Source organism: Schistocerca americana, chromosome 11 (assembly GCF_021461395.2).
Source record: "Schistocerca americana isolate TAMUIC-IGC-003095 chromosome 11, iqSchAmer2.1, whole genome shotgun sequence".
NCBI classification, from domain to species: Eukaryota; Metazoa; Arthropoda; class Insecta; order Orthoptera; family Acrididae; genus Schistocerca; species Schistocerca americana.
In genome coordinates, this window is record NC_060129.1 from 167871601 (window position 1) to 167898478 (window position 26878).

At 45.1% G+C, this 26878-nt stretch overlaps 1 protein-coding gene across 1 annotated transcript in view; it reads left to right on the forward strand.

The window, feature by feature from the left end:
* Window positions 1-26878, forward strand: part of LOC124554026 — a 182602-nt gene that overhangs the window by 39481 nt on the left and 116243 nt on the right. The window contains exon 3 of the mRNA XM_047128052.1: window positions 6572-6646. Within this exon, the coding sequence (XP_046984008.1) occupies window positions 6572-6646 (75 nt within the window). The remainder of the gene's footprint in view (window positions 1-6571; window positions 6647-26878) is intronic.

Here is a 26878-nt window from a genome sequence, read left to right on the forward strand (position 1 = left end):
TTCCACTGGAGTTTATCTATCATCTCCATAACGCTTTTGCGATTACTAAATCATCCTGTAACGAAGCGCGCTGATCTCCGTTGGATCTTCGCTATCTCTTCTGTCAACCCTATCTGGTATGGATCCCACACCGGTGAGCATTATTTGAGCAGTGGGCGAACAAGTGTACTGTAACCTACTTCCTTTGTTTTCAGACTGCATTTCCTTAGGATTCTTCCAATGAATCTCAGTCTGGCATCTGCTTTACCAATGATCAATGTTATGTGGTCATTACATTTTAAATCACTCCTAATGCCTACTCCCAGATAATTTATGGAATTAACTGCTTCCAGTTGCTGACCTGCTATATTGTAGCTAAATGATAAGGGATCTTTCTTTCTATGTATTCGCAGCACATTACACTTGTCTATATTGAGACTCAATTGCCATTCCCTGCACTATGTGTCAATTCGTTGCAGATCCTCTTGCATTTCAGTACAATTTTACATTGTTACAACCTCTCGATATACTACGGCATCATCCACAAAAAGCCTCAGTGAATTCCCGATGTTACCCACAAGGTCATTTATGTATATTGTGAATAGCAACGGTCCTACGACACCCCCCTGCGACACACCTGAAATCACTCTTACTTCGGAAGACTTTTCTCCCCTGAGAATGACATGCTGCGTTCTGTTATCTAGGAACTCTTCAATTCAATCACACAATGGGTCTGATAGTCCATATGCTCTTACTTTGTTCATTAAACGATTGTGGGGAACTGTATCGAATGCCTTGCGGAAGTCAAGAAACACAGCATCTACCTGGGAACTCGTGTCTACGGCCCTCTTGAGTCTCATGGACGAATAGCCCGAGCTGGGTTTCACACGATTGTGTTTTTTGAAACCCATGCTGATTCCTACAGAGTAGATTTCTAGTCCCCAGAAAAGTCATTATACTCGAACATAATATGTGTTCCAAAATTCTACAACTGATCGACGTTAGAGAGATAGGTCTATAGTTCTGCACATCTGTTCGATGTCCTTTCTTCAAAATGGGGGTGACCTGTGCCCTTTTCCAATCTTTCGCAACGCTACGCTCTTCTAGAGACCTACGGTACACCGCTGCAAGAAGGGGCCCAAGTTCCTTCATGTACTCTGTGTAAAATCGATCTGGTATCCCACCAGATCCAGCGGCCTTTCCTCTTTTGAGCAATTTCAATTGTTTTCTATCCCCCTGTCATCTATTTCGATATCTACCATTTTGTCATCTATGCGACTATCTAGAGAAGGAACTACAGTACAGTTTTCCTCTGTGAAACAGCTTTGGAAAAAGACATTTAGTATTTCGGCCTTTAGTCTGTCATCCTCTGTTTCAGTACCATTTTGGTCACAGAGTGTCTGGACATTTTGGTTTGATCCACCTACCTCTTTTACATAAGACCAAAATTTCTTAGCATTTTCTGTCAAGTCAGTACATAGAACTTTACTTTCGAGCCCTCCTCACACTACATTTCGCTTCGCGTAATTTTTGTTTGTGTGCAAGGCTTTGGCTATGTTTATGTTTGCTGTGAAGTTCCCTTTGCTTCCGTAGCAGTTTTCTAACTCTGTTGTTGTACCACGGTGCATCTTTTCCATCTCTTACGATCTTGCTTGGCACATACTCGACTAATTCATATTATACAATGGTTTTGAATTTTGTCCACTGATCCTCAACACTATCTGTACTTGAGACAAAACTTTTGTGTTGAGCTTTTAAGTACTCTGAAATTTGCTTTTTGTCACTTTTGCTAAACAGAAAAATCTTCCTACCTTTTTTAATATTTATATTTACGGCTGAAATTACCGATGCGGTAACAGCTTTATGATCGCTGATCCCCTGTTCTGCGTTAACTGTTTCAAATAGTTCGGGTCTGTTTGTCACCAGAAGGTCTAATATGTTATCGCCACGAGTCAGTTCTCTGTTTAACTGCTCAACGTAGTTTTCAGATAATGCACTTAAAAAAATTTCACTGGATTCTTTGTCCCTGCCACCCATTGTAAACGTTTGAGTCTCCCAGTCTATATGTGGTTAATTAAAATCTCCACCCAAAACTATAACATGGTCGGGAAATATTTTCCAAATTTTCCTTCAGGTGGTCTGCCACAACAGCTGCTGAACCAGGGGGCCTATAGAGACATCAAATTATCATGCGTCCCACATGCTCCGCCCCCCCCCCCTTTTCCCCTCATCCTCCATATGTCCAGTCTTGCTAAATGCAGAACAAGCAGCGAAAAACGTCCCTGTGCAGAAAAAAATTTGAACCAGATTAGCTATTCCTTCACAGCACAGTATAGTGTGACTGTGTCAGGAAAGATAATCTCTTATGTCCACAAGAACCATCTGGGAAATTTGGTCTAATCATTCAAAGAAGAGTTGACACACAAATTAAAAACCTGAGGTTGTCCCCATTGGCTGCCTGCACTGTGAAGCCAGGAAACACCCCCGTGGCTTTCCAAAAGACTGGAAGAATGGGACATCTCCACAGGTCACTATACATTCTAGGCAATAATATAGGATGCCACCTTAAGCACGAGTCAATTTTCTAGGCTGGCATGCGGCTGTGCGTCTGAGGTATGCCTTTTGAGATTTTTAATGTATTGAAGTTCTAATATTGATACCACAACTTTTTATACATTCTCTGTCTCAAATCATAATACGCGTGTGCACATGTAATACTGTTTGTCATAAGTACAAACATTCTGTACACTTCCCTAAACCTTCGAATTAATTGTTCACAGTCAGACTTAATATTACCAAAAGTTCTTCAAGTACAATTATTGCAGAACTGCAATTTATCTCTGAACATGGGTTGTTGTTGCTTTTTTTTTTTTTTTTAGAAATATTTCATGATGCCTTCAGCTGCCATGTCGTTCTTTCATGTACAGTTTCGGCCTGAGGCCATTTTCAAGTATTTTATGGATGATTTTTTTGTAGTAAATTATGCCATGTATGTCATTGCTCCTATGACTCAGTGTTATTCTCATAAAATAAATCTGAGATGTTTTACACTATTTTAGGAGCACGTGAATTTTGAGAAGTTGTTTCATATATGAGCTTTGCAACAAGTGCTCCAAAGTGACGTGCTGTTAAAATAGCATAAGCCATCTTGGATTTATTTTATCAGCAAAACATGAAGTCATAGGAGCAACGACATACACGACATAATTTGCTACTAAAAAATCTTCCATAAAAACTTGAAAAATGTACAATTGTAAGAGGTGCGATTGGAAAGCTTTAAGAATTGATCTGCTACTGCTTACTGGTTTGGTGGGCAGGTACACGGAGGGTGGGGAGTGAGGAACTGTGTTTCCTTAATTCAGTTTGTTGTGGCAGCTGGTCGAGTGCGGGTCTGTTAGTACTTGTTGCCGGATTCTGTCTGCGTGAAAATGGACGTAAAAATGGGGCAACAAGTTTGTGTGAAATTTTGTTTTAAAACTGGGAAATCAGCTTCTGAGACTTACAAACTATTAAAAACAACTTTTGGAGATAATTCTATGAGACAGTCAAATGTTTTTGTCTGGTTCACAGATTTAAAAATGGCCGTGGATCATGTGAAGATGAACAACGGTCCGGCAGTCCCTCCATTTCAAAAACGAGTGAAAATGGTGTGAAACTTTGCGAGTTAGTGTGCTGTGATCACAGACTTACAATTAGCGAGATGGCTGATGAACTTAATTTAAGTTTCAATGCAGTTCACTCAATTTTAACTGAAGATCTTAACATTTGTCGAGTGTCCGCAAAATTCATTGCCAAAGTGTAGTCAAGTGACCAGAGACAATACCGACTTCAAGTGTGCCAGGATCTGATTAATCCGAACTAAAAATGACCCTGATTTGTTAAATAGGGTAAGTACAGGTGACGAATCTTGGGTGTATGGATACGATCCTAAAACCAAAGTGCAGTCTTCGCAGTGGAAGACTCCGGGCTCACCACGACCGAAAAAAGCACGGAAAAGTCCGTCGATGGTGAAGACAATGTCGGTAATTGTATTCGTGAATTTACCCCCGGAGGACAGACAATTAACCAGGAACACAACAAATGTGTCCTTGAGAGTTTGCATGAAAAGGTGCGGAAGACCTGACGGGATACCAATTCGATTCTACACAGAGTACGCGAAAGAACTTGCCCCCCTTCTAACAGCCGTGTACCGCAAGTCTCTAGACGAACGGAAGGTTCCAAATGATTGGAAAAGACGACAGGTAGTCCCAGTCTTCAAGAAGGGTCGTTGAGCAGATGCGCAAAACTATAGACCTATATCTCTGACGTCGATCTGTTGTAAAATTTTAGAACATGTTTTTTGCTCGAGTTTCGTGTCGTTTTTGGAAACCCAGAATCTACTCTGTAGCAATCAACACGGATTCCGGAAACAGCGATCGTGTGAGACCCAGCTCGCTTTATTTGTTCGTGAGACCCAGAAAATATTAGATACAGGCTCCCAGGTAGATGCTATTTTCCTTGACTTCCGGAAGGCGTTCGATACAGTTCCGCACTGTCGCCTGATAAACAAAGTAAGAGCCTACGGAATATCAGACCAGCTGTGTGGCTGGATTGAAGAGTTTTTAGCAAACAGAACACAGCATGTTGTTATCAATGGAGAGACGTATACAGACGTTAAAGTAACCTCTGGCGTGCCACAGGGGAGTGTTATGGGACCATTGCTTTTCACAATATATATAAATGACCTAGTAGATAGTGTCGGAAGTTCCGTGCGGCTTCTCGCGGATGAAGCTGTAGTATACAGAGAAGTTGCAGCATTAGAAAATTGTAGCGAAATGCAGGAAGATCTGCAGCGGATAGGCACTTGGTGCAGGGAGTGGCAACTGACCCTTAACATAGACAAATGTAATGTATTGCGAATACATAGAAAGAAGGATCCTTTATTGTACGATTATATGATAGCGGAACAAACACTGGTAGCAGTTACTTCTGTAAAATATCTGGGAGTATGCGTGCGGAACGATTTGAAGTGGAATGATCGTATAAAATTAATTGTTGGTAAGGCGGGTACCAGGTTGAGATTCATTGGGAGAGTCCTTAGAATATGTAGTCCATCAACAAAGGAGGTGGCTTACAAAACACTCGTTCGACCTATACTCGAGTATTGCACATCAGTGTGGGATCCGTACCAGATCGGGTTGACGGAGGAGATAGAGAAGATCCAAAGAAGAGTGGCGCGTTTTGTCACAGGGTTATTTGGTAAGCGTGATAGCGATACGGAGATGTTTAGCAAATTCGAGTGGCAGACTCTGCAAGAGAGGTGCTCTGCATCACGGTGTAGCTTGCTGTCCAGGTTTCGAGATGGTGCGTTTCTGGATGAGGTATCGAATATATTACTTCCCCCTACTTATACCTCCCGAGGAGATCACGAATTTAAAATTAGAGAGATTTGAGCGCACACGTAGGCTTTCCGACAGTCGTTCTTCCCGCAAACCGTACGCGACTGGAACAGAAAAGGGAGGTAATGACAGCGGCACTTAAAGTGCCCTCCGCCACACACCGTTGGTTGGCTTGCGGAGTATAGATGTAGATGTAGATGTAGATGTAGAAGAAAAGGCCTGCATTGTGGAAAGACAGGAGTTGGGTGCTACACCGTGACAATGCTCCGACTCATCGTGCGGTCTCCATCGTTGAATTTTTGACCAAATTCAAAATTCCTGTTCTTCCACGTCCGCCATATTCCCCTGTTTTGGTCCCTGTGAACTACTTCTACCTATTTCCTAAACTGAAATTTTCACTGAAAGCGAAGTGATTTGACTCGATTGAAGACATACGGGCAAATACGGAGAGCGTCCATAACACACTTCAGGAGTAAAAATTCCAGGAATGTTCCCAAAAGTGGAAATGGTGTTGGAGTCGTGGTCAGTCAGAAGGGGACTATTTTGAAGGAGCGTGTAAGAACCACCATTGTACAATTAGAAGCCCATTCTTAAAACTTTCCGGTCACACCTCATATTTGAGGGGGACCACTTTGAATGGGACAAAGTTGATGTTTTTGCATAAATAAAAATTCTTTAAGAAAAACAAAAATTCTCAATACTTCTTGCTTGAATGTGTAAGGAATGTCCACACTCAGAATTTAAGCATTAAGCCTCTCAGTGATGCACAGTGCCTTTCTTTTAGCAGCTGTTCTGTAATTGGGTGAGCATGTCCTTTAACAATTTTGCATTCACCAGATGAGCCTGTGATGAAATGTGCTGTTTACATTTGGATATTCTCTATATTCCTTATCATTCCTATCTGGTTAAGGTCCCTCACTGATGAGCAATATTGGAGAATGAGTAAAAGAATTATCTAAGTTAGTTCCTATGTGGTTCGACTGAACATCCTGAGAGCTATTGCAAAATAATTTCTGCCGTCCTATTACCATTGTTATGTGATTGTTACACCTTAGATTGCACTGTGTGTGTACTCTGATATTTATTGTATGTGACTGCTTTACACTCGTTCAAGGTGGTCAGTCTTACACGTTGTATAGTTGTGTTAACCTAGGTGACTGGATGTAAGCAGTTAATGGAGGATTATGTTTAAAGTGTAACATTTTTTGTTCCAGATGTTTGAGGCAGTCGAGTGTAAGGTGGAGCCACATGAAGAGAACACGGGATTTGACACAGTTCCTGACCCACAGGTATTTTCCTGCTCACCGCATAAATTTCTGTCCCGCTTTTGGGTACTACCTCTCTCGTGTTGCCGAATGTTTGATTGGAAATATCGTGGCGGACTTAACAGCTTTGTGTCTTCTACTTACTTTGATACATGCTTTGAGTGTGTGAAGAACACTGATATCATATTTTGTTAGAAATGTACTATGTGTAACATTCCACAAAGATTGAATATAATAGAAAGAAACATTCCACATGGGAAAAATATTAAAAAGGAGATGCTGTGACTTACCAAACAAGAAAGCGCTGCTAGATAGGAGAGGGTAAGGAGTCATTCCAATCCCAGGAGCGGAAAGATTTACCTTAGGGGGGAAAAAAAGGGACAGGTTTACACTCGCGCAGACACACACATATCCATCCGCACATATACAGACACGAGCAGTGTGTTAAAATAAATAAACCTAAAATCATACACTACTAAAAATGTTCGTTTATTTATTTATTGTTAGCTAATTCAATCTATACAAGATGTGTCTGTATATGTGTGGATGGATATGTGTGTGTGTGTGTGTGTGTGTGCACGAGTGTATACCTGTCATTTTTTCCCCCTAAGGTAAATCTTTCCGCTCCCGGGATTGGAATGACTCCTTACCCTCTCCCTTAAAACCCACATCCTTTCGTCGTTCCCTCTCCTTCCCTCTTTCCTGATGAAGCAACCGTGGGTTGCGAAAGCTTGAAATTTGTGTGTGTGTTTTTTATTGTGTCTGTCTACCAGCACTTTCTCGTTTGGTAAGTCACAGCATCTCTTTTTTTTTTTTAAATTCCATAAAGATTGCTTGAATGGGTGAGAAAAGTAGAGAGAGATTCACAAAAACTTCCATGCTCCCATTGCAGCCACAGTAGTGTGGTAATAAAAATTGTGTATTATAGTTAGTTACTGTCATGTTCCACGGATAATTTGCAGGATGAATGGTAATGGTGTGGAACGAGTCATTTTTCATTCACATTACAAATTAATTTGTAAATATGGCTACATGCTGAACATTTATAAGTATTTTTTTTAATTGTAATTCTTCAGGTTTTCCCATCGATATGTTGACATGTTGAATAATCGGGTCTTCTACCGTTTGTTCACGTTCACAGTCTCATGGAGCACCTGAAAAAGACAGTGAGTCACACTGTCGAGCTATTGTGCAACAACAATGTGAACTGCCAAAGAAGCCCTGATTTTTCAAATTTCATTTATTATTGTCTCTGTATATAAAAGGCAGTGGACTGACTGACTTACTGTCTCATCACGCCCAGCCTGAACCACTAACGACAGAAAACCCCCCAGGGGATCCACAACTCTTTTGTGGATACGTGTGTAGCGAGCATGGGACCCCGAGCTAATGTGGCCTTCCTTCTTTTCCGGGCTGCATACCCCCCCTTTCCGTATCCTTCCCCATCCCCCATCTTCGCCCCCCCCCTCACCTCTGGCTCTTTCCTTCCCTTTCTCCTCCTCTGGGAGTATGGTTTGTGCCTACGTCCGGAGACGGACGCTTGTAAATGTACCGCACTCTTCGCCTTCCTTGCTTGTATGTCTTCATCTTTCTTCGTCCTTCTCTTTTCCTTACCTCTTCTCTTTACCTCTTCTCTTTACCCTTTTCTCCGCTGCGGCGTTTGAGACCTCTCTTCTTTCCTTTCCCTGTCTCTCTCTTCCTCCCTGTGCGTGTCTGAAGGCCGACCCACGCACTTCCATGCGTAGCCGGTGACGGGGTAACGCGTAATTCCCCGCCCCGGGTAGATAAGTAGGACACGTACGTACCCCCTGGTAACGGCCAGGCCCAGGGAGGGGTGATTACCCGAGCTGATACCTTCCGAAAGTGCCGATTGGTCCCTCCGTCCGTTTGTCGAGAGGTGTGAACAATCACCTAAGGCGGGTGTGCCCTCGGTGAGGGCCCCCACAAGGAAGGAGCGCGCCATCGGAGACGCCGGTAATCATGGGGGATTCTTCCGCAATGGTTTCCTCACCTTCCACTATGTCTGCTCACAAACGTAAGTTCACTGAGTCTCAGCCACAGACGGTTCTTCCATCGTTGCCACAGTTCCTTGTTGTTTCTCGGTCTGACGAAGGTCACGACTTTTCCACGGTCAACCCTTTCATTATTCAGAAAGGTGTCGACGCAATTGCGGGTCCTGTAAAGTCTTGTTCCAGATTACGGAATGGCACCCTGTTGTTGGAAACACACAGTGCCCTCCAGGCTCAAAAATTGCTGCGTACTTCTCTGCTCCACACCTTCCCTGTCCAGGTGGAACCGCACCGTACCTTAAATTCCTCACGTGGAGTCGTTTATACACGCTCCCTCGATGGATTGTCTGACGAAGAAATTCAGCACTACCTGTCTGACCAGGGCGTCACAGCTGTTCATCGGGTTATGAAAAGGGTTGACTCGAACATCATTCCAACCCGCACTGTCTTCTTGACATTTGACAAAGTTCAACTCCCATCAAAAATCAAAGCAGGCTATGAGATAATTTTCGTTCGCCCTTATGTCCCAAACCCTACGTGTTGCTATCGATGTCAGCGGTTCAATCACACCAGCCAGTCCTGTTCCAATCCGGCCAAATGTGTTACGTGTGGCAAGGATGCCCATGAGGGTGCTTGTCCACCTCCATCCCCTCGCTGCATCAACTGTATGGGTGACCACGCTGCTTCCTCTCGAGATTGCCCCGTTTTTAAGGACGAAAAACTCATCCAGGAAATAAGAGTGAAGGAAAAGGTGTCGGCCTTTGCTGCTCGAAAGTTACTCGCCAGTCGACAGCCCACTGTGCCTCAGAAAGGAAAATACAGCACTGTCCTTGCTTCTCCTCGGCCAACAAAGGAGGCGGCCACGCAGACTTGCGACCTCACCTTTAGTACCACGGTCGTCAGATCGGCCAGCGCAAAGATCGCCCGTTCAACCTCACCACTTTCGCCTGCCCACTCAATGGCTCACCCTTCGTCGGGTTCTGCTAAATCTCGAGCCCAAAAGTCAGACGCCAAGTCTTCGAAAAAAGAGCATTCTCGTGAAGAGTTTTTACGTACCGCAACTTCACAACCATCGGTTCCTCCTTCATCTAAACATCATACTTCCAAGAAGGCTACGAAGAAACACAGTTCCTCTCCTTCTCCGCCAAGGCGTGTCCCAACTACAGCACCACCTGGCGGAAATCGCCCTCGGCCGTCTTCTGTGTCGCCGAGGCGCACTGCTGGTGGCCGGTCAACTGGCCGATCGTTGGTGGCTGGAGCTGCTCCTGACCAACCTATGGATCAGGATTTTCTGCCTTCGACTGAATGCCATTCCATGCTGTCGGTCGCAAGCTCTGAGCAGTCGTTGAGTTGACAGCACCCTTGGTCACGTTCCTCCATTTTCTGTTCACCCTATGTCCATTATCCACTGGAATATCCGCGGCATTCGAGCCAATCGGGATGAATTGTCGATCCTCTTACGATCCTACTCGCCGGTCATCTTCTGTCTTCAGGAAACAAAGCTGCGTCCCCATGACCGCTTTGTTCTCCCTCATTTTCAGTCCGTCCGATATGACCTCCCCTCTGTTAAAGGCACTCCAGCCCATGGAGGACTCATGATTCTGCTCCACGATACTCTCCATTATCACCAAATCCCCTTAAACAGTTCCTTCCAAGCTGTCGCCGTCCGTCTTTCCCTTTCTGGATACACGTTTTCTCTTTGTACGGTATACATTCCATCGTCCACACCAATGGCACGAGCTGATCTCATTCATCTTCTAGGTCAGCTTCCAACCCCCTATTTGCTGGTTGGGGACTTCAATGCCCACCACCCGCTTTGGGGATCTCCACATCCTTGTCCACGTGGCTCACTATTGCTAGACGTCTTCCACCAAGCGGATCTAGTCTGCCTCAACACTGGGGTCCCCACATTTTTGTCTGCCTCCACGACAAATTTATCTCATTTGGACCTTGCGGTCGGTACTGTTCCGCTAGCTCGGCGCTTCGAATGGTTCGCCCTTGATGATACACACTCGAGTGACCACTTTCCATGTGTTCTTAGACTGCAGCCTCAACTGCCATATATGCGTTCGCGACGCTGGAAGTTTGCCCAAGCCGATTGGACACTTTTTTCGTCTCTAGCGACATTCGATGACCGTTGCTTTCCCAGCGTCGACGATGAGGTCACACATATTACCGACGTTATTCTCACAGCCGCGGAACGTTCAATACCACGCACCTCCGAATTGCCCCGGCGCCCCCAAGTTCCTTGGTGGAACGAGGCATGCCGTGACGCAATACGTGAGCGGCGACGTGCTCTTCGCATTTTCCGTCACCATCCAACTTTGGCAAACTGTATCCGATATAAGCAGCTCCGTGCGCGATGCCGTCGCGTCATCCGCGATAGCAAGAAGGCAAGCTGGAAATTCTTTATTAGCTCATTTAACACCTTCACTCCCTCCTCGGAAGTTTGGAGTCGGCTTCGACGGTTCTCAGGCGCGCCTAGTTTCTCCCCGGTCTCTGGGCTCACTGTCGCGCATGATACCTTAGTGGACCCCGTCGCAATTTCTAACTCATTGGGTCAGCACTTTGCTGAGATTTCGAGCTCTTCAAATTACCCGCCAGCGTTTCTCCCGAAGAAACGTGCAGCGGAAGTGCGACATCTTGCTTTCTCCTCTCAAAATCGCGAAAGCTACAATACTGTTTTCTCCATGCGGGAACTCCAACATGCCCTCTCTTCTTCTCGCTCCTCCGCCCCAGGACCGGATGGTATCCATGTCCAAATGTTGCTGCATTTATCAACCCATAGCCTGCGTTACCTCCTTCGCCTTTACAATCGAATTTGGACCGACAGTACCTTTCCCAGGCGATGGCGGGAAGCTATTGTCGTTCCCGTTCCGAAACCTGGAAAGGACAAACATCTCCCCTCTAGCTATCGCCCCATTTCTCTCACGAGTAGTGTCTGTAAGGTTTTGGAGCGTATGGTGAATTACCGTTTAGCTTGGTGGCTGGAATCCCGCAGTCTTTTAACACCTGCCCAATGCGGATTCCGAAAGCATCGTTCTGCCGTTGACCATCTTGTTGCTCTCTCCACTTATATCATGAACAATTTTCTCCGGAAACACCAAATGGTAGCAATATTTTTTGATCTGGAGAGAGCATACGGTACCTGTTGGAGGACAGGCATCCTCCGCACACTGTTCTCTTGGGGCTTTCGAGGCCGGCTGCCCGTTTTTCTTGGAATTTATGGCAGAGCGCACATTTAGGGTGCGGGTGAACACTACTCTCTCCCGTACTTTCTCCCAAGAAAACGGGGTACCCCAGGGCTCCGTGCTGAGTGTTGTACTGTTTGCCATCGCCATTAATCCAATTATGGATTGTCTCCTTCCTGATGTCTCGGGCTCCCTCTTTGTGGACGATTTTGTGATCTACTACAGCTCTCAACGGACCAGCCTGCTTGAAAGACGTCTTCAAGGATGTCTCGATCGCCTCCACTCGTGGGGCATCGAAACCGGCTTCCGTTTCTCACCCAGTAAGACCGTTTGTGTTAATTTTTGGCGACGTAAGGAGTTTCTTCCGCCCTCCTTACATCTAGGTCCTGTCAACCTTCCGTTTTCCGACGTCGCTAAATTCTTGGGTCTTATGTTTGACAGAAAACTGTGCTGGTCCTCCCACGTTTCCTATCTTTCGGCTCGCTGTCTGCGTTCCCTTAACACCCTCCGTGTCCTGAATGGTACCTCCTGGGGAGCGGACCGAGTGGTCCTTCTCCGCCTCTATCGCGCCTTAGTGCGCTCGAAATTGGATTATGGAAGCATAGTCTACTCCTCTGCTCGGCCGTCTATTCTTCGGCGTCTCGACTCTATCCACCACCGTGGATTACGTTTAGTGTCTGGAGCTTTTTACACCAGCCCTGTGGAAAGCCTTTATGCTGAGACTGCTGAACCTCCGCTGTCCAATCGGCGGGCAGTCCTTCTGAGTCGTTATGCTAGCCATCTGTCTTCCATGCCTGCTAATCCAGCCCATGACCTTTTTTTCGACACCTCCTTTGATGTCGGGTATGCAGGCCGCTCCTCCTCCCTACTACCCCCGGGAGTCCGCTTCCGTCAACTGCTCCATTCTCTCTCCTTCCGCTTTCCTAAAACCTTCTTGACAACTTGGGGTACAGCACCGCCTTGGCTCCGTCCCCGGATCGACTTGCTCAGAGACCTATGTCAATTTCCCAAGGATGGTACCCCTACACTTGTCTACCGTCGGGCATTTGCTGCTCTATGTGCACAAATGACGGAAGCCACATTTATTTACACCGACGGCTCGAAAACATCGTTAGGTGTAGGGAGTGCCTATATTGTTGGCGACACCCCAAATCACTTTCGGCTTCCCGACCAGTGTTCGGTTTATACTGCGGAGCTTTACGCTGTTCTCCAGGCTGTCCACTACATCCGCCGCCATCAGCAGATACAGTACGTAATCTGCTCAGATTCTCTCAGCTCTCTCCTAAGTCTCCAAGCTCTTTACCCTGTGCACCCTCTGGTCCACCGGATTCAGGACTGTCTGCGCTTGCTCCACCTGGGGGGCGTCTCAGTGGCGTTCCTCTGGCTCGCGGGACACGCTGGTATCTGTGGGAATGAGGCGGCCGATATAGCGGCCAAGGCTGCAGTCTCTCTTCCTCGGCCAGCTATTCAGTCTCTTCCGTTTACCGATCTACGGAGCGGTTTATGTCGCCAAGTTGCTCATTTATGGCATGCGCATTGGTCAACACTTCCTCATAATAAATTGCGGGAAGTGAAAGCCCTTCCTTGCGCTTGGACCTCTTCCTCCCGAACGCGTCGTCGGGAGGAGGTAATTTTAGCTAGACTCCGGATAGGGCACTGTCTTTTTAGCCATCGACATCTTTTAAGCGGTGATCCTCCCCCTCTCTGTCCCCACTGCTCTCAGCTGTGGACGGTCAGACACCTTTTAATTGAATGCCCCTATTTTAATCCGTTACGCTCCCGTCTACAGCTATCGCCTGATCTATCGTTGATTTTAGCAGATGACACGCGCTCAGCTGACCGCGTTCTACAGTTTATTAGTGACAGTGAAATGACGTCAGTCATTTGATTTTTTTTTTGGGGACAACCAACCCCTTTCTATAGTGGATTTTTAAGCATTCCTTCTGCCTTTAGTTTCTCAAATTTTATGACTTTGTTCCCCTTGCTGCTGATTTTAAATTTCGTTTTTTTTTCCTTTTTCCTACGTCACGGGTTGGGCGCTAATTACCATAGAAGTTTTGCGCCCTAAAACCACAAACAAAAAAAAATAACGACAGAAAGTTGATATTTGCAGTATGTGTTGATCATATACTGCAAATGTCATTGAAGAAGGGATGTTTCAAAATTCCATCCCTAAGGGGTTCAAATAGGGGATGAAAGATTTTTTCTAACATCACTATTAAGGCAATTTTGAAAGGAGACCTGCAAAATTTGGTATTTGGTTGCTCAGTCAGAAATAAAGAAATGCATGTTTTAGTATTTTTGGAAATTTAACCCCTGTGGCGGTGAAAGAGTGGGTGAAGGTTTATTTTTAAAAATACATCATTATCAAAAAAGTACTTAACTATTTTCAAAGCTAAATCTTTTAAAATTTGAATTTGGCTTCTCAGTTAGAAATAAAAAAAACATGCATTTCTTTGTTTCCAGAAATTCAACCCCTAAGGGGGTGATGTAGGAGGTGAAATGTTTTGTGAAAATATTTCATTGTGAAAGCATTTGTAATGCTAAAACTTGGAAAACTGGTATGTGGTTGCTTGGTTAGAAATGATAAATTCCACAATGAGATTTTCACTCTGCAGCGAAGTGTGCTCCGAGTGAAATTTCCTGGCAGATAAAAACTGTGTACCGGGGCAAGGCTCGAACTCGGGACCTTTGCCTTTTGCAGGCAAGTGCTCTAGCTTCTGTGAAGTTTGGAAGATAGGAGACGGGGTACTGTCAGAATTGAAGCTGTGAGGACGGGTCACGAGTCGCGCTTGGGTAGCACAGGTGGCAGAGCACTTGCTTGCGAAAGGTAAAGGTCCCGAGTTTAAGTCTCGGTCCAGCACACAGTTTTAATCTGTCAGGAAGTTTGATAAATTCCATGTCTTACTGTTTTTGGAAATTCAGTCCATTTGGGGGTGAAACAGGTCCAGGCCAGACTGATTCACAAACTCATCACCAACCAGCCCAAAAGTGCTAAGAATATAAACTTGAAATCTGGAGAGGGTGTGGATCTGGTACTGTAGGAATCATTTAAGAAGGGATTATTCGGAACTTCACTCCTGAGTAGGTGAAGCAGGGGATGAACGATCATTTGAGAAATGTCGCTATTAAAGCAAGTTTCAAACTAGAATTACAAAGATTCATATTTAGTTTCTTAGGGTATGTGTGTGTGTGTGTGTGTGTGTGTGTGTGTGTGTGTGTGTGTGTCTATATATATAATGGAAGGAAACATTCCACGTGGGAAAAATTATATATAAAAACAAAGATGAGGTGACTTACCGAACGAAAGCACTGGCAGGTCGATAGACACACAAACAAACACAAACGTACACACAAAATTCAAGCTTTTGCAACAAACTGTTGCCTCATCAGGAAAGAGGGAAGGAGAGGGGAAGACGAAAGGAAGTGGGTTTTGAGGGAAAGGGTAAGGAGTCATTCCAATCCCGGGAGCGGAAAGACTTACCTTTGGGGGAAAAAAAGGACAGGTATACACTCGCACACACGCACATATCCATCCACACATACAGCCACAAGCAGACATATTTAAAGACTAAGAGTTTGGGCAGAGATGTCAGTCGAGGCAGAAGTGTAGAGGCAAAGAAGTTGTTGAAAGACAGGTGAGGTATGAGTGGCGGCAACTTGAAATTAGCGGAGATTGAGGCCTGGCGGATGACGAGAAGAGAGGATATACTGAAGGGCAAGTTCCCATCTCCGGAGTTCGGATAGATTGGTGTTGGTGGGAAGTATCCAGATAACCCGGACGGTGTAACACTGTGCCAAGATGTGCTGGCTGTGCACCAAGGCATGTTTAGCCACAGGGTGATCCTCATTACCAACAAACACTGTCTGCCTGTGTCCATTCATGCGAATGGACAATTTGTTGCTGGTCATTCCCACATAGAAGGCTTCACAGTGTAGGCAGGTCAGTTGGTAAATCACGTGGGTGCTTTCACACGTGGCTCTGCCTTTGATCGTGTACACCTTCCGGGTTACAGGACTGGAGTAGGTGGTGGGGGGAGGGTGCGTGGGACAGGTTTTGCATCGGGGGCGGTTACAAGGATAGGAGCCAGAGGGTAGGGAAGGTGGTTTGGGGATTTCAGAGGGATGAACTAACAGGTTACGAAGGTTAGGTGGACGGCGGAAAGACACTCTTGGCGGAGTGGGGAGGATTTCATGAAGGATGGATCTCATTTCAGGGCAGGATTTGAGGAAGTCGTATCCCTGCTGGAGAGCCACATTCAGAGTCTGGTCCAGTCCCGGAAAGTATCCTGTCACAAGTGGGGCACTTTTGTGGTTCTTCTGTGGGAGGTTCTGGGTTTGAGAGGATGAGGAAGTGGCTCTGGTTATTTGCTTCTGTACCAGGTCGGGAGGGTAGTTGCGGGATGCGAAAGCTTCCTAAAATTCACAAACCCAATCATCCCGGCCGCCCCATTGTAGCTGGTTACCAAGCCCCCACAGAACGTATCTCTGCCTACGTAGATCAACACCTTCAACCCATTACATGCAGTCTCCCATCCTTCATCAAAGACACCAACCACTTTCTCGAATGCCTGGAATCCTTACCCAATCTGTTACCCCAGAAACCATCCTTGTAACCATTAATGCCACTTCCTTATACACAAATATTCCGCACGTCCAGGGCCTCGCTGCGATGGAGCATTTCCTTTCACGCCGATCACCTGCCACCCTACCTAAAACCTCTTTCCTCATTACCTTAGCCAGCTTCATCCTGACCCACAACTTCTTCACTTTTGAAGGCCAGACATACCAACAATTAAAGGGAACAGCCATGGTACCAAGATGGCCCCCTCGTACGCCAACTATTCATGGGTCGTCTAGAGGAAGCCTTCTTGGTTACCCAGGCCTGCCAACCCAAAGTTTGGTACAGATTTATTAATGACATATTCATGATCTGGACTCACAGTGAAGAACAACTCCAGAATTTCTTCTCCAACCTCAACTCCTTTGGTTCCATCAGATTCACCTGGTCCTACTCCAGATCCCACGCCACTTTCCTTGACGTTGACCTCCATCTGTCCAATGGCCAGCTTCACACGTCCGTCCGCATCAAACCCACCAACAAGCAACAGTACCTGCATTATGACAGCTGCCACCCATTCCACATCAAACGGTCCCTTCCCTACAGCCTAAGTCTTCGTGGCAAACGAATCTGCTCCAGTCCGGAATCCCTGAACCATTACACCAACAACCTGACAACAGCTTTCGCATCCCGCAACTACCCTCCCGACCTGGTACAGAAGCAAATAACCAGAGCCACTTCCTCATCTCCTCAAACCCAGAACCTCCCACAGAAGAACCACAAAAGTGCCCCACTTGTGACAGGATACTTTCCAGAACTGGATCAGACTCTGAATGTGGCTCTCCAGCAGGGATACGACTTCCTCAAATCCTGCCCTGAAATGAGATCCATCCTTCATGAAATCCTCCCCACTCCACCAAGAGTGTCTTTCCGCCGTCCACCTAACCTTCGTAACCTGTTAGTTCATCCCTATGAAATCCCCAAACCACCTTCCCTACCCTCTGGCTCCTATCCTTGTAACCGCCCCCGATGTAAAACCTGTCCCATGCACCCTCCCACCACCACCTACTCCAGTCCTGTAACCCGGAAGGTGTACACGATCAAAGGCAGAGCCACGTGTGAAAGCACCCACGTGATTTACCAACTGACCTGCCTACACTGTGAAGCTTTCTATGTGGGAATGACCAGCAACAAACTGTCCATTCGCATGAATGGGCACAGGCAGACAGTGTTTGTTGGTAATGAGGATCACCCTGTGGCTAAACATGCCTTGGTGCACGGCCAGCACATCTTGGCACAGTGTTACACCGTCCGGGTTATCTGGATACTTCCCACCAACACCAACCTATCCGAACTCCGGAGATGGAAACTTGCTCTTCAATATATCCTCTCTTCCCGTTACCCACCAGGCCTCAATCTCCGCTAATTTCAAGTTGCCGCCACTCATACCTCACCTGTCATTCGATAACATCTTTGCCTGTGCACTTCCACCTCGACTGACATCTCTGCCCAAACTCTTTGTCTTTGAATATGTCTGCTTGTGTCTGTATATGTGTGGATGGATATATGTGTGTGTGTGTGTGTCCGAGTGTATACCCGTCCTTTTTTCCCCCTAAGGTAAGTCTTTCCGCTCCCGGGATTGGAATGACTCCTTACCCTCTCCCTTAAAACCCACATCCTTTCGTCTTTCCCTCTCCTTCCCTCTTTCCTGATGAGGCAACAGTTTGTTGCGAAAGCTTGAAGTTTGTGTGTATGTTTGTGTTTGTTTGTGTGTTTATCGACCTGCCAGCGCTTTCGTTTGGTAAGTCACATCATCTTTGTTTTTAGATATATTTTTCCCACGTGGAATGTTTCCCTCGGTTTTTTGAAAATAAATTGTTGTTAAAGAACTACTATAGCATTTTTAAAGCTACATCTATGAAAATTGGCATTTGACTTCTCGGTCCCTTAAGAGAGTGGAATGGGAGATAGAACATTTTACGAAATTATTTCATTATGAAAGCATTTTCAAAGCTAAATCTATGAAAATTTGTATTTGGAAGTTTTGAACATGGCTGCGTGGTCAGCGACCATTTACTAAGTAAAATTAACAGCAATAGCAGCCCTCAGTTGCTTGTGGTTTGGTTACAACACTATTGTCATCTCCAAAATGAACTAATTTTGCTTGTTGTTCATTAGATGGAATTTAGTTTACAAATGCACCCAAAATTGAGTCCTTGCGAACATCATACACCATTCCTCCCCAGTCAGAGGAATCTCTCCTCTCCCCCAATTACAATGATTGACTTACTAAGTACAGCGTTCTACATTTTTTTGGTCAGATATTACATTGTCCATTGGTTGGCTGTGCCATCAATTTCACAAAAACATCAGTTTCGCTAGGAAGGTATTGCAGTTTGTGAAGATAATGCTACAGAATTATATAAAATGTTTTTCTATTTTTCTGTACTCTACCTTGCATCTTTTTCTGCTTTATTTTCGTGATCCTTTGAAAGGGTTATTTCATAATAAGTTGTCATTTTAAGTACAATGACACTACTTGACACTATGCTGTATTTTTACTTGTCAGTCACCTACCCAAAAAATTAAGACATCCGACAAGTAGGCCATCCAAATTTTGTCAATTATACTGGCTCGGGTCAATCTTTGAGCCAAAGGAATAACTAAAATTGTTCTCTCTTACAAGGAAAGCATTCAGAATTGAACAGATACATTTACACCACAATCCTGTGAGGGATCATTCAAGGGTCTCTTATTGCACTGGTGATATTTGTTTGCAAACCTCTGCAGTTGTCCATTAGATACCACTAAGTGTGGTGTGACAAACTTGACCTTTGCATGCCACCACGTCAGTTGTTACCAGCAGGTATGGCACAGTGTGTATGTGAAGTTGCATTTTGTGAAGTTATTTGTGTAGTGAAGCATCAGATGGGCCGGTAGTTGATAATCGACCCTGCTAGTGTATTGTGATTGTTTGAGACAAAGTTATGACAAGATCTTCGTAGTGCAAAAATATTGCCACCAGTTAGGAATGGATACTGTCATAACACCAACAGAAAATTGTGATGCTAGCGATGATAATGAAGAATACTTCACTACAAGTTGTAGTGATACGACAAGTTCGAGAAGAGGTGATGGAAGTAGTAAAATTGAGTTCTGACCTTCTGATAAGAATTTTAAAGCCCAAAATGTCATCAAAGTGTTTCGTGACAACACACTAGAGAATATATACTACGATTATTACGTGTTAGGTTTCAGCACACGTGACAAGCTCGTGAATGTGTACCCTAAAATGAAGGATAAAAGCAATATTAAAAGCTGACTTGACTGTGTGACAAAGAAAAGAGAAGACAGTACTGTTTCGTAGGAAATCACATGCTGCAGTTTGATGTCATCAAGCAGGTGAAGATTTATGAAGCATGAAAATTTGGCTCTTCTGTTCATTGTTGGCATTTACAACATTGGGCATTGTACGTAGCCCGAAACCTTGGGTGTACAAAATTTGCAGCATCACAGGTATTTATTACTGATTTGAAAAAGGAGTTTAAGATAACATTATGCCATATAACTATGCCTCAAGCACAAAAAGATAAGGATGACGAAAAAGAGATGATTCAAAGACCTCAAACATTTGTTGCTGCAGTCAATGCACATGTCACAGTAGAAAACATTGAAATGGGTTCTGTGCATGGAAACATTGAAATGGGTTCTGTAAAATCCGTGTTCAGAGTCAGTTCGGCTAAGAGTTTCCTCCCAAAAGAACACAATTCGTGATACAGAAGTGAAACACTGTCTCCATGTTGTATTCGGTTAGCAGTGCAACACACAGCTACACAATCAATGCTGCTGTATCAGTCGATGGACGACTGACAGACAAAGTCTTTATATGCTTTCAAGAACAAAACAGAAAGTTTTGACCCTGTGTGTCAACAGAAATAGAAAAATGGTGCCATCTAAATGTCTACATAGATGTAAATGAAGATGACGAAAGAACGTCTGAAGACTTTTTCTGTCAGTTTTTGAATAAACTTTGTAGACAAAGTCATTAGTACTTTGCAACTCCTGGTCTGGACATAAGGATAAAATAGTGCTACTGGAAGCCTTTGGAGGAAATGATACAGTTACAAAAATCACTCCACATAAAAAAAGTGCCAACTGTGGACCTGTTATTTCCTCAGGGAATATAAAATATGTGCCAAGAGAATAACAGACTTTCTTAAGCTACATTCAAGGAACATACAGCCAAAATTACATTACAGATTCCATTCATATTGCTTTGAGCGGTTTACTGGAAATTCTCATTTGAATTTATAGTTAACATATCTGCATTGTTTGGCTTCTACAGTGATGTCTGCAGAATGTTTCTAGAGTCTTACGGAACACCACTCACCAGAACATTCAGAGGTATGTAATGGTCTTGTAACCAAAATTTCATACTGATATGTTCTGCCTCATCAGAGAATAATTCAGAGGAACTGCAAAGCCAGTAGGTTGCGTCGTATTGCCTGGAGTGAACCCAAGTGACTGAGCATCAGTGAAACAGCTTTCTCTCAGCTGCAGGCGGTAGTGAGTCCCGACACTAGCGAGTGTGTTCAACTTAGTTTTGCAGCTGCTCAAACGTTTTTTGCTGTTTGTTGCTGTCAGAAAATCCTCAAAGGCAGTTCTTGGTATCACTTTGACCGTGCTGCCAAAGTGAAGAGAACAAATAACATTCACTTTATATTTAGCAGTCTATTGTTATTTTCACTTAAGCTGCCTCAGTTATTGAATGCAAATTGTGTGAAATTTATCAATATACCGTAGCAAATTGTGGTGTTTATGGGACTCGAATAACGCTTACACAATTTAATCACATAAATCTTAGAAGGTAGATTAAGGAAAGGCAAACCTACATTTCTATCATTTGTAGACTTAGAGAAAGCTTTTGACAGTGTTGACTTTCAAATTCTGAAGGTGGCAGGGGTAAAATACATGGAGCAAAAGGCCATTTACAATTTGTACAGAGAGCAGATGGCATTTATAAGAGTCGAGGGGCATGAAAGGGAAGCAGCGGTTGGGAAGAATGTGAGACAGGGTTGTAGCCTCTCCCCGATGTTATTCAATCTGTATATTGAGCAAGCAGTAAAGGAAACAAAAGAAAATTTCAGAGTAGGAATTAAAATCCGCGGAGAAGAAATAAAAACTTTGAGGTTTGCCGATGACATTGTAATTCTGTCAGAGACAGCAAAGGACTTGGATGAGCAGTTGAACAGAATGGACAGTGTCTTGAAAGGTGGATATAAGATGAACATCAACAAAAGCAAAACGAGGATAATGGAATGTAGTCGAATTAAGTCGGGTGATGCTGAGGGAATTAGATTAGGAAACGAGGCACTTAAAGTAGTAAAGGAGTGTAGCTATTTGGGGAGCAAAATAACTGATGATGGTCGAAGTAGGGAGGATATAAAATGTAGACTGGCAATGGCAAGGAAAGCGTTTCTGAAGAAGAGAAATTTGTTAACTTCGAATATAGATTTAAGTGTCAGGAAGTCGTTTCTGAAAGTATTTGTACGGAGTGTAGCCATGTACGGAAGTGAAACGTGGACGATAAATAATTTGGACAAGAAGAGAATAGAAGCTTTCGAAATGTGGTGCTACAGAAGAATGCTGAAGATTAGATGGGTAGATCACATAACTAATGAGGAGGTATTGAATAGAATTGGGGAGAAGAGGAGTTTGTGGCACAACTTGACAAGAAGAAGGGACCGGTTGGTAGAACATGTTTTGAGGCATTAAGGGATCACAAATTTAGCATTGGAGGGCAGTGTGGAGGGTAAAAATCGTAGAGGGAGACCAAGAGATGAATACACTAAGCAGATTCAGAAGGGTGTAGGTTGCAGTAGGTACTGGGAGATGAAGAAGCTTGCACAGGATAGAGTAGCATGGAGAGCTGCATCAAACCAGTCTCAGGACTGAAGACAACAACAACAACAACAACAACAACAAGTTAGAACATCGTGGGATTAGGGGATACAGCTCAACAGTGGTTCACTTCGTATCTGGAAGGAAGAAGGCAGAAAGGTGTCCTCCAGTGTCAACAAAAATGGAAGATATTTGAAACTGACTGGGGCCGTGTAAAGGTGGGGGTTACACAATGTTGCACTCGGTTTTATGTATTTTGAAGTTTCATGTCTTGATATACTGTATTTACCGGAGTATAAGATGACCCTGAATATGAGACAATTCCGCCATTTTAAGAGGCTCTTTTAGAAACATTTATTTTTTAACATATTCTGAATGATCAAGATTACTAACTTTTATTGATGTAAGAAATCTGTCTAGAAAATTTACATTATACCCATTATAAATTTATGTCATTTATTAATTGTCTGTGTTTTGATATTATGAAAAGGTAGGAGATGCCGATTCACAGATAGTTCAACAAAGTCTGTTGGAAAGTGAGATTTTGGCCAATAAGGCCTCTGTCAAAAATATCAATAATAGACAACACACACACACACACACACACACACACACACACACGCGCGCGCGCAAATGCGACTCGTACACACGACCACAGTCTGTGGCAGCTGAAGCTAGATTGCGAGCAGCAGCCCGTAATGGTAGAGGCAACCGGGTGGTGGGGTAAGGAGGAGGCTGGGGTGGGAGTGGGAAGGATAGCAGGGTAGGGGTGGGAGACAGTGAATTGCTGGTGGGTAGCGTGCAGGGATGAGGTCGAGAGAGGGTAGGGCAGCTGGGTGCAGTCGTGAGGTTAGATGGTGGGTGGGAGAGAGGGAGGTGGGGTGGGCGTAGCGGAAAAGAAGAGGACTAAAAAGACTGGGTGTGTTGGTGGAAATGAGGGCTGTGTATTGCTGGAATGGAAACAGTGAAGGGGCCAGGTGGATTAAGACAATGACTAACAAAGGTTAAGGCCAGGAGGGTTATGGGAATGTAAGATATATTGCAAGGAGAGTTCCCACCTGCACGATCCAGAAAAGCTGGCGTCTGTGGGAAGGAGCCAGACGGCACAGCTGTGAAGCAGTCTTTGAAATCGAGAACATTATGTTGGGCAGTGTGCTTAGCGACAGGGTGGTCCAGCTGTTTCTCAGCCACAGTATGTCAGTGGCCGTTCGTGCGGAGAGACGGCTTGTTGGTTGTCGTGCCTATGTAGACTGCAGCACAGTGATTGCAGCTTAGCTGGTTTCACAGCTAGCCCTGCCTTTGATGGGGTAGGGGTGCTTGTGGCCAAACTGGAGTATGTGGCGGTGGTGGTGGTGGTGGTGGTGGTGGTGGTGGTGATATGCTTGGGAGGGGGGGGGGATGTGTAGAACAGGTTTTGCATCTAGGTCTATTACAGGGCTATGAGCCATGAGGCAAGGCCTGTGCTGGGATGGACGGGGATATCGTGTAGGTTCAGTGTGTGGTGGAATACCACTGTGGGAGGGGTGGGAAGGATAGTGGGTGGGACATTTCTCATTTTGGGGCATGACAAGAGGTAGTGAAACCCCGCGCGGAGAATGTAATTCAGTTGCTCCAGTTCTGGGTGTTACTGAGTCACAAGGGAATGCTCCTCTGTGGCCGGATGGTGGGACTTTTGGAGGTGGTGGGACTTTTTTGGAGGTGGTGGGACTTTTTTGGAGGTGGTGGGACTTTTTTGGAGGTGGTGGGACTTTTTTGGAGGTGGTGGGACTTTTTTGGAGGTGGTGGGACTTTTTTGGAGGTGGTGGGACTTTTTTGGAGGTGGTGGGACTTTTTTGGAGGTGGTGGGACTTTTTTGGAGGTGGTGAATGGCTGGAAAGATAAGGCAGGGACATCTGATTTTGTACAAGTTTGGGTGAGATCCTCAGTAAATATTGAGAGAGACTGTTTGGTACTACAGATGTAAAGGCCATGGTTGGCTAGGCTGTATGGAATGGACTCTTGGTATGGAACACATGGCAGCTGTTGAAATGAAGCAATTGTTGGTGGTTGGTAGGTTTGGTATGGGCAGAGGCACTGATGTAGCAATCTTTGAGCTGGAGGTCAACATCAAGGAAGGTGGCTTGTGGGGTTGAATGAGGGAGAAGGTGTTGAGTTTCTGGAAGAATGTGGATAGGGTGTCCTCAACCTCGATCCAGATCGTGGAGATGTCATGAGTGAATCTGGATCGGTAAGGGGTTTTGTATTGTGTGTGTTTAGGAAGGATTCCTCTCACTGGCCCACGAATAGGTTGCCACAAGATGGTGACATGCAGGTGCCCGTAAGTTGTACCCCAGATTTGTATGTAGGTAATGCCTTCAAAGGTGGAGTAATTGCGGACGGGGATGTAATCGGTCGTGGTGACTAGGAAGGAGGTCGTAGGTTCGGAGTCCGTCGTGTGTCGGGAAAGGTAGTGTTCAGTGGCAGTAAGGCGATGGGCGTTAGGGATGTTAGCGTAAAGGGAGGTGCCGTCGATAGTGACTGACAGGTTACCGTGTGGTAAAGGAACAGGAACTGCGGAGAGTCGGCGGAGGAAACGGTCGGTATCTTTTATACGGGAGGGTAGATTGCGGATAATAGGCTGAAAGTATCAGTCTACGAGAGCAGCGATTCTGTCAGTGGGGGCACAGTAACCGGCCACAGTGGGGTGTCCTGGGCAGTTGGGTTTGTGAACTTAAGGGAGCGTATAAAAGGAGTGCTGGGGGTGGTAGGGGTGAGAAGAGAGGTGGACTCGTGTGAGAAGTTCTGGGATGGCTTAAGGGGTTGGGGAGAGGCTGGAGATACTACTGGATATCTGGAACGGGGTCGCTGTGACAGGCCTTATTGGTGGGTAAATCTGACAGCTGGCAGAGTCCTTATGCCAGATAACCATTGCAGTCCAAATTGACAGTGTCGGAGTCTTTGTTGGCAGGTGGGGTTATAATATACTGTTACCTGCAACTTACCCTCCTATATAAAAGATACCAACGTACTCCAGTCCTGTCACAGACGTCACCTATCCCATCAAAGACAGTGTTACCTGTGAAACCAGTCGTGCAATCTACAAGCTGAGCTGCAACCACGCTGCCGCATTCTACGTGGGCACGACAACAGACGAGCTGCCTGTCCGCAGGTACAGCCGCCGACAAACTGTGGTCAGAAGCGACCGGACCGCCACGTCACAGAGCACACCACTTCACAACTGTGCCGTGTGGATCCTTCCCACCGACACCGGCGTTCCTAAATTGCGCAGGTGGAAACTCTCCCCGCAATGCATCCTACATTCCTGTAATCCCTGAGGCCTCAGTCTTGCCCGTCTCCTCCCTCCCTGTTCCCATTCCACCACTACACAGCTCTCTGTTCCACCAATGCACCCGGTCTTTTCATTTCCATCCTTTTCCGCTAACCACCACTCTCCCCACCCTCTGTTTAATCTCCCTGCTGTCCTGCTGTCTCTCCACCTTGTCCCTGTTCACTGCCACAAGCAGCACTTCACCGTCCACCACCCACTCATTCCCTGCCCCATCCGCCTTCTTATCATAACAACCTGGTTCCCTCTTGTGTCATGCACTGTTGTTTGTAGTCTGGCTTCAGCTACCAGTGACTGCGGTCGAGTGTCTTTTTTTGTCTATTTTCGACAAAGGCCTTGTCGGCTGAAAGCTTATGTTGTGCCTATCTGCAACTTGGCATCTCCGCTATATGGTGAGTAGCAACTATCATTTCCATAGTATTGTTACATGTTGTTGTTGTGGTCTTCAGTCCTGAGACTGGTTTGATCCAGCTCTCCATACTACCCTATCATGTGCAAGCTTCTTCATCTCCCAGTACCTACTGCAATCTACATCCTTCTGAATCTGTTTACTGTATTCATCTCTTGGTCTCCCTCTACGATTTTTACCCTCCACGCTGCCCTCCAATGCTAAATTTGTGATCCCCTGATGCCTCAGGACATGTCCTACCAACTGATCCCTTCTTCTAGTCAAGTTGTGCCACAAACTTCTGCTCTCCCCAATCCTGTTCAATACCTCCTCATTAGTTATGTGATCTACCCATCTAATATTCAGCATTATTCTGTAGCACCACATTTTGAAAGCTTCTATTCTCTTCCTGTCCAAACTATTTGTCGTCCACGTTTCACTTCCATACATGGCTACACTCCATACAAATACTTTCAGGAACGACTTCCTGACACTTGAATCTATACTCGATGTTAACAAATTTCTCTCCTTCAGAAATGCTTTCCTTGCCACTGGCAATCTACGTTTTATATCCTCCCTACTTCGACCATCATCAGTTATTTGCTCCCCAAATAGCTAAACTCCTTTACTACTTTAAGTGCCTCGTTTCCTAATCTAATTCCCTCAGCATCACCCGACTTAATTTGACTACATTCCATTATCCTCGTTTTGCTTTTGTTGATGTTCATCTTATATCCACCTTTCAAGACACTGTCCATTCCGTTCAACTGCTCTTCCAAGTCCTTTGCTGTCTCTGACAGAATTACAATGTCATCGGCGAACCTCAAAGTTTTTATTTCTTCTCCATGAATTTTAATACCTACTCCGAATTTTTCTTTTGT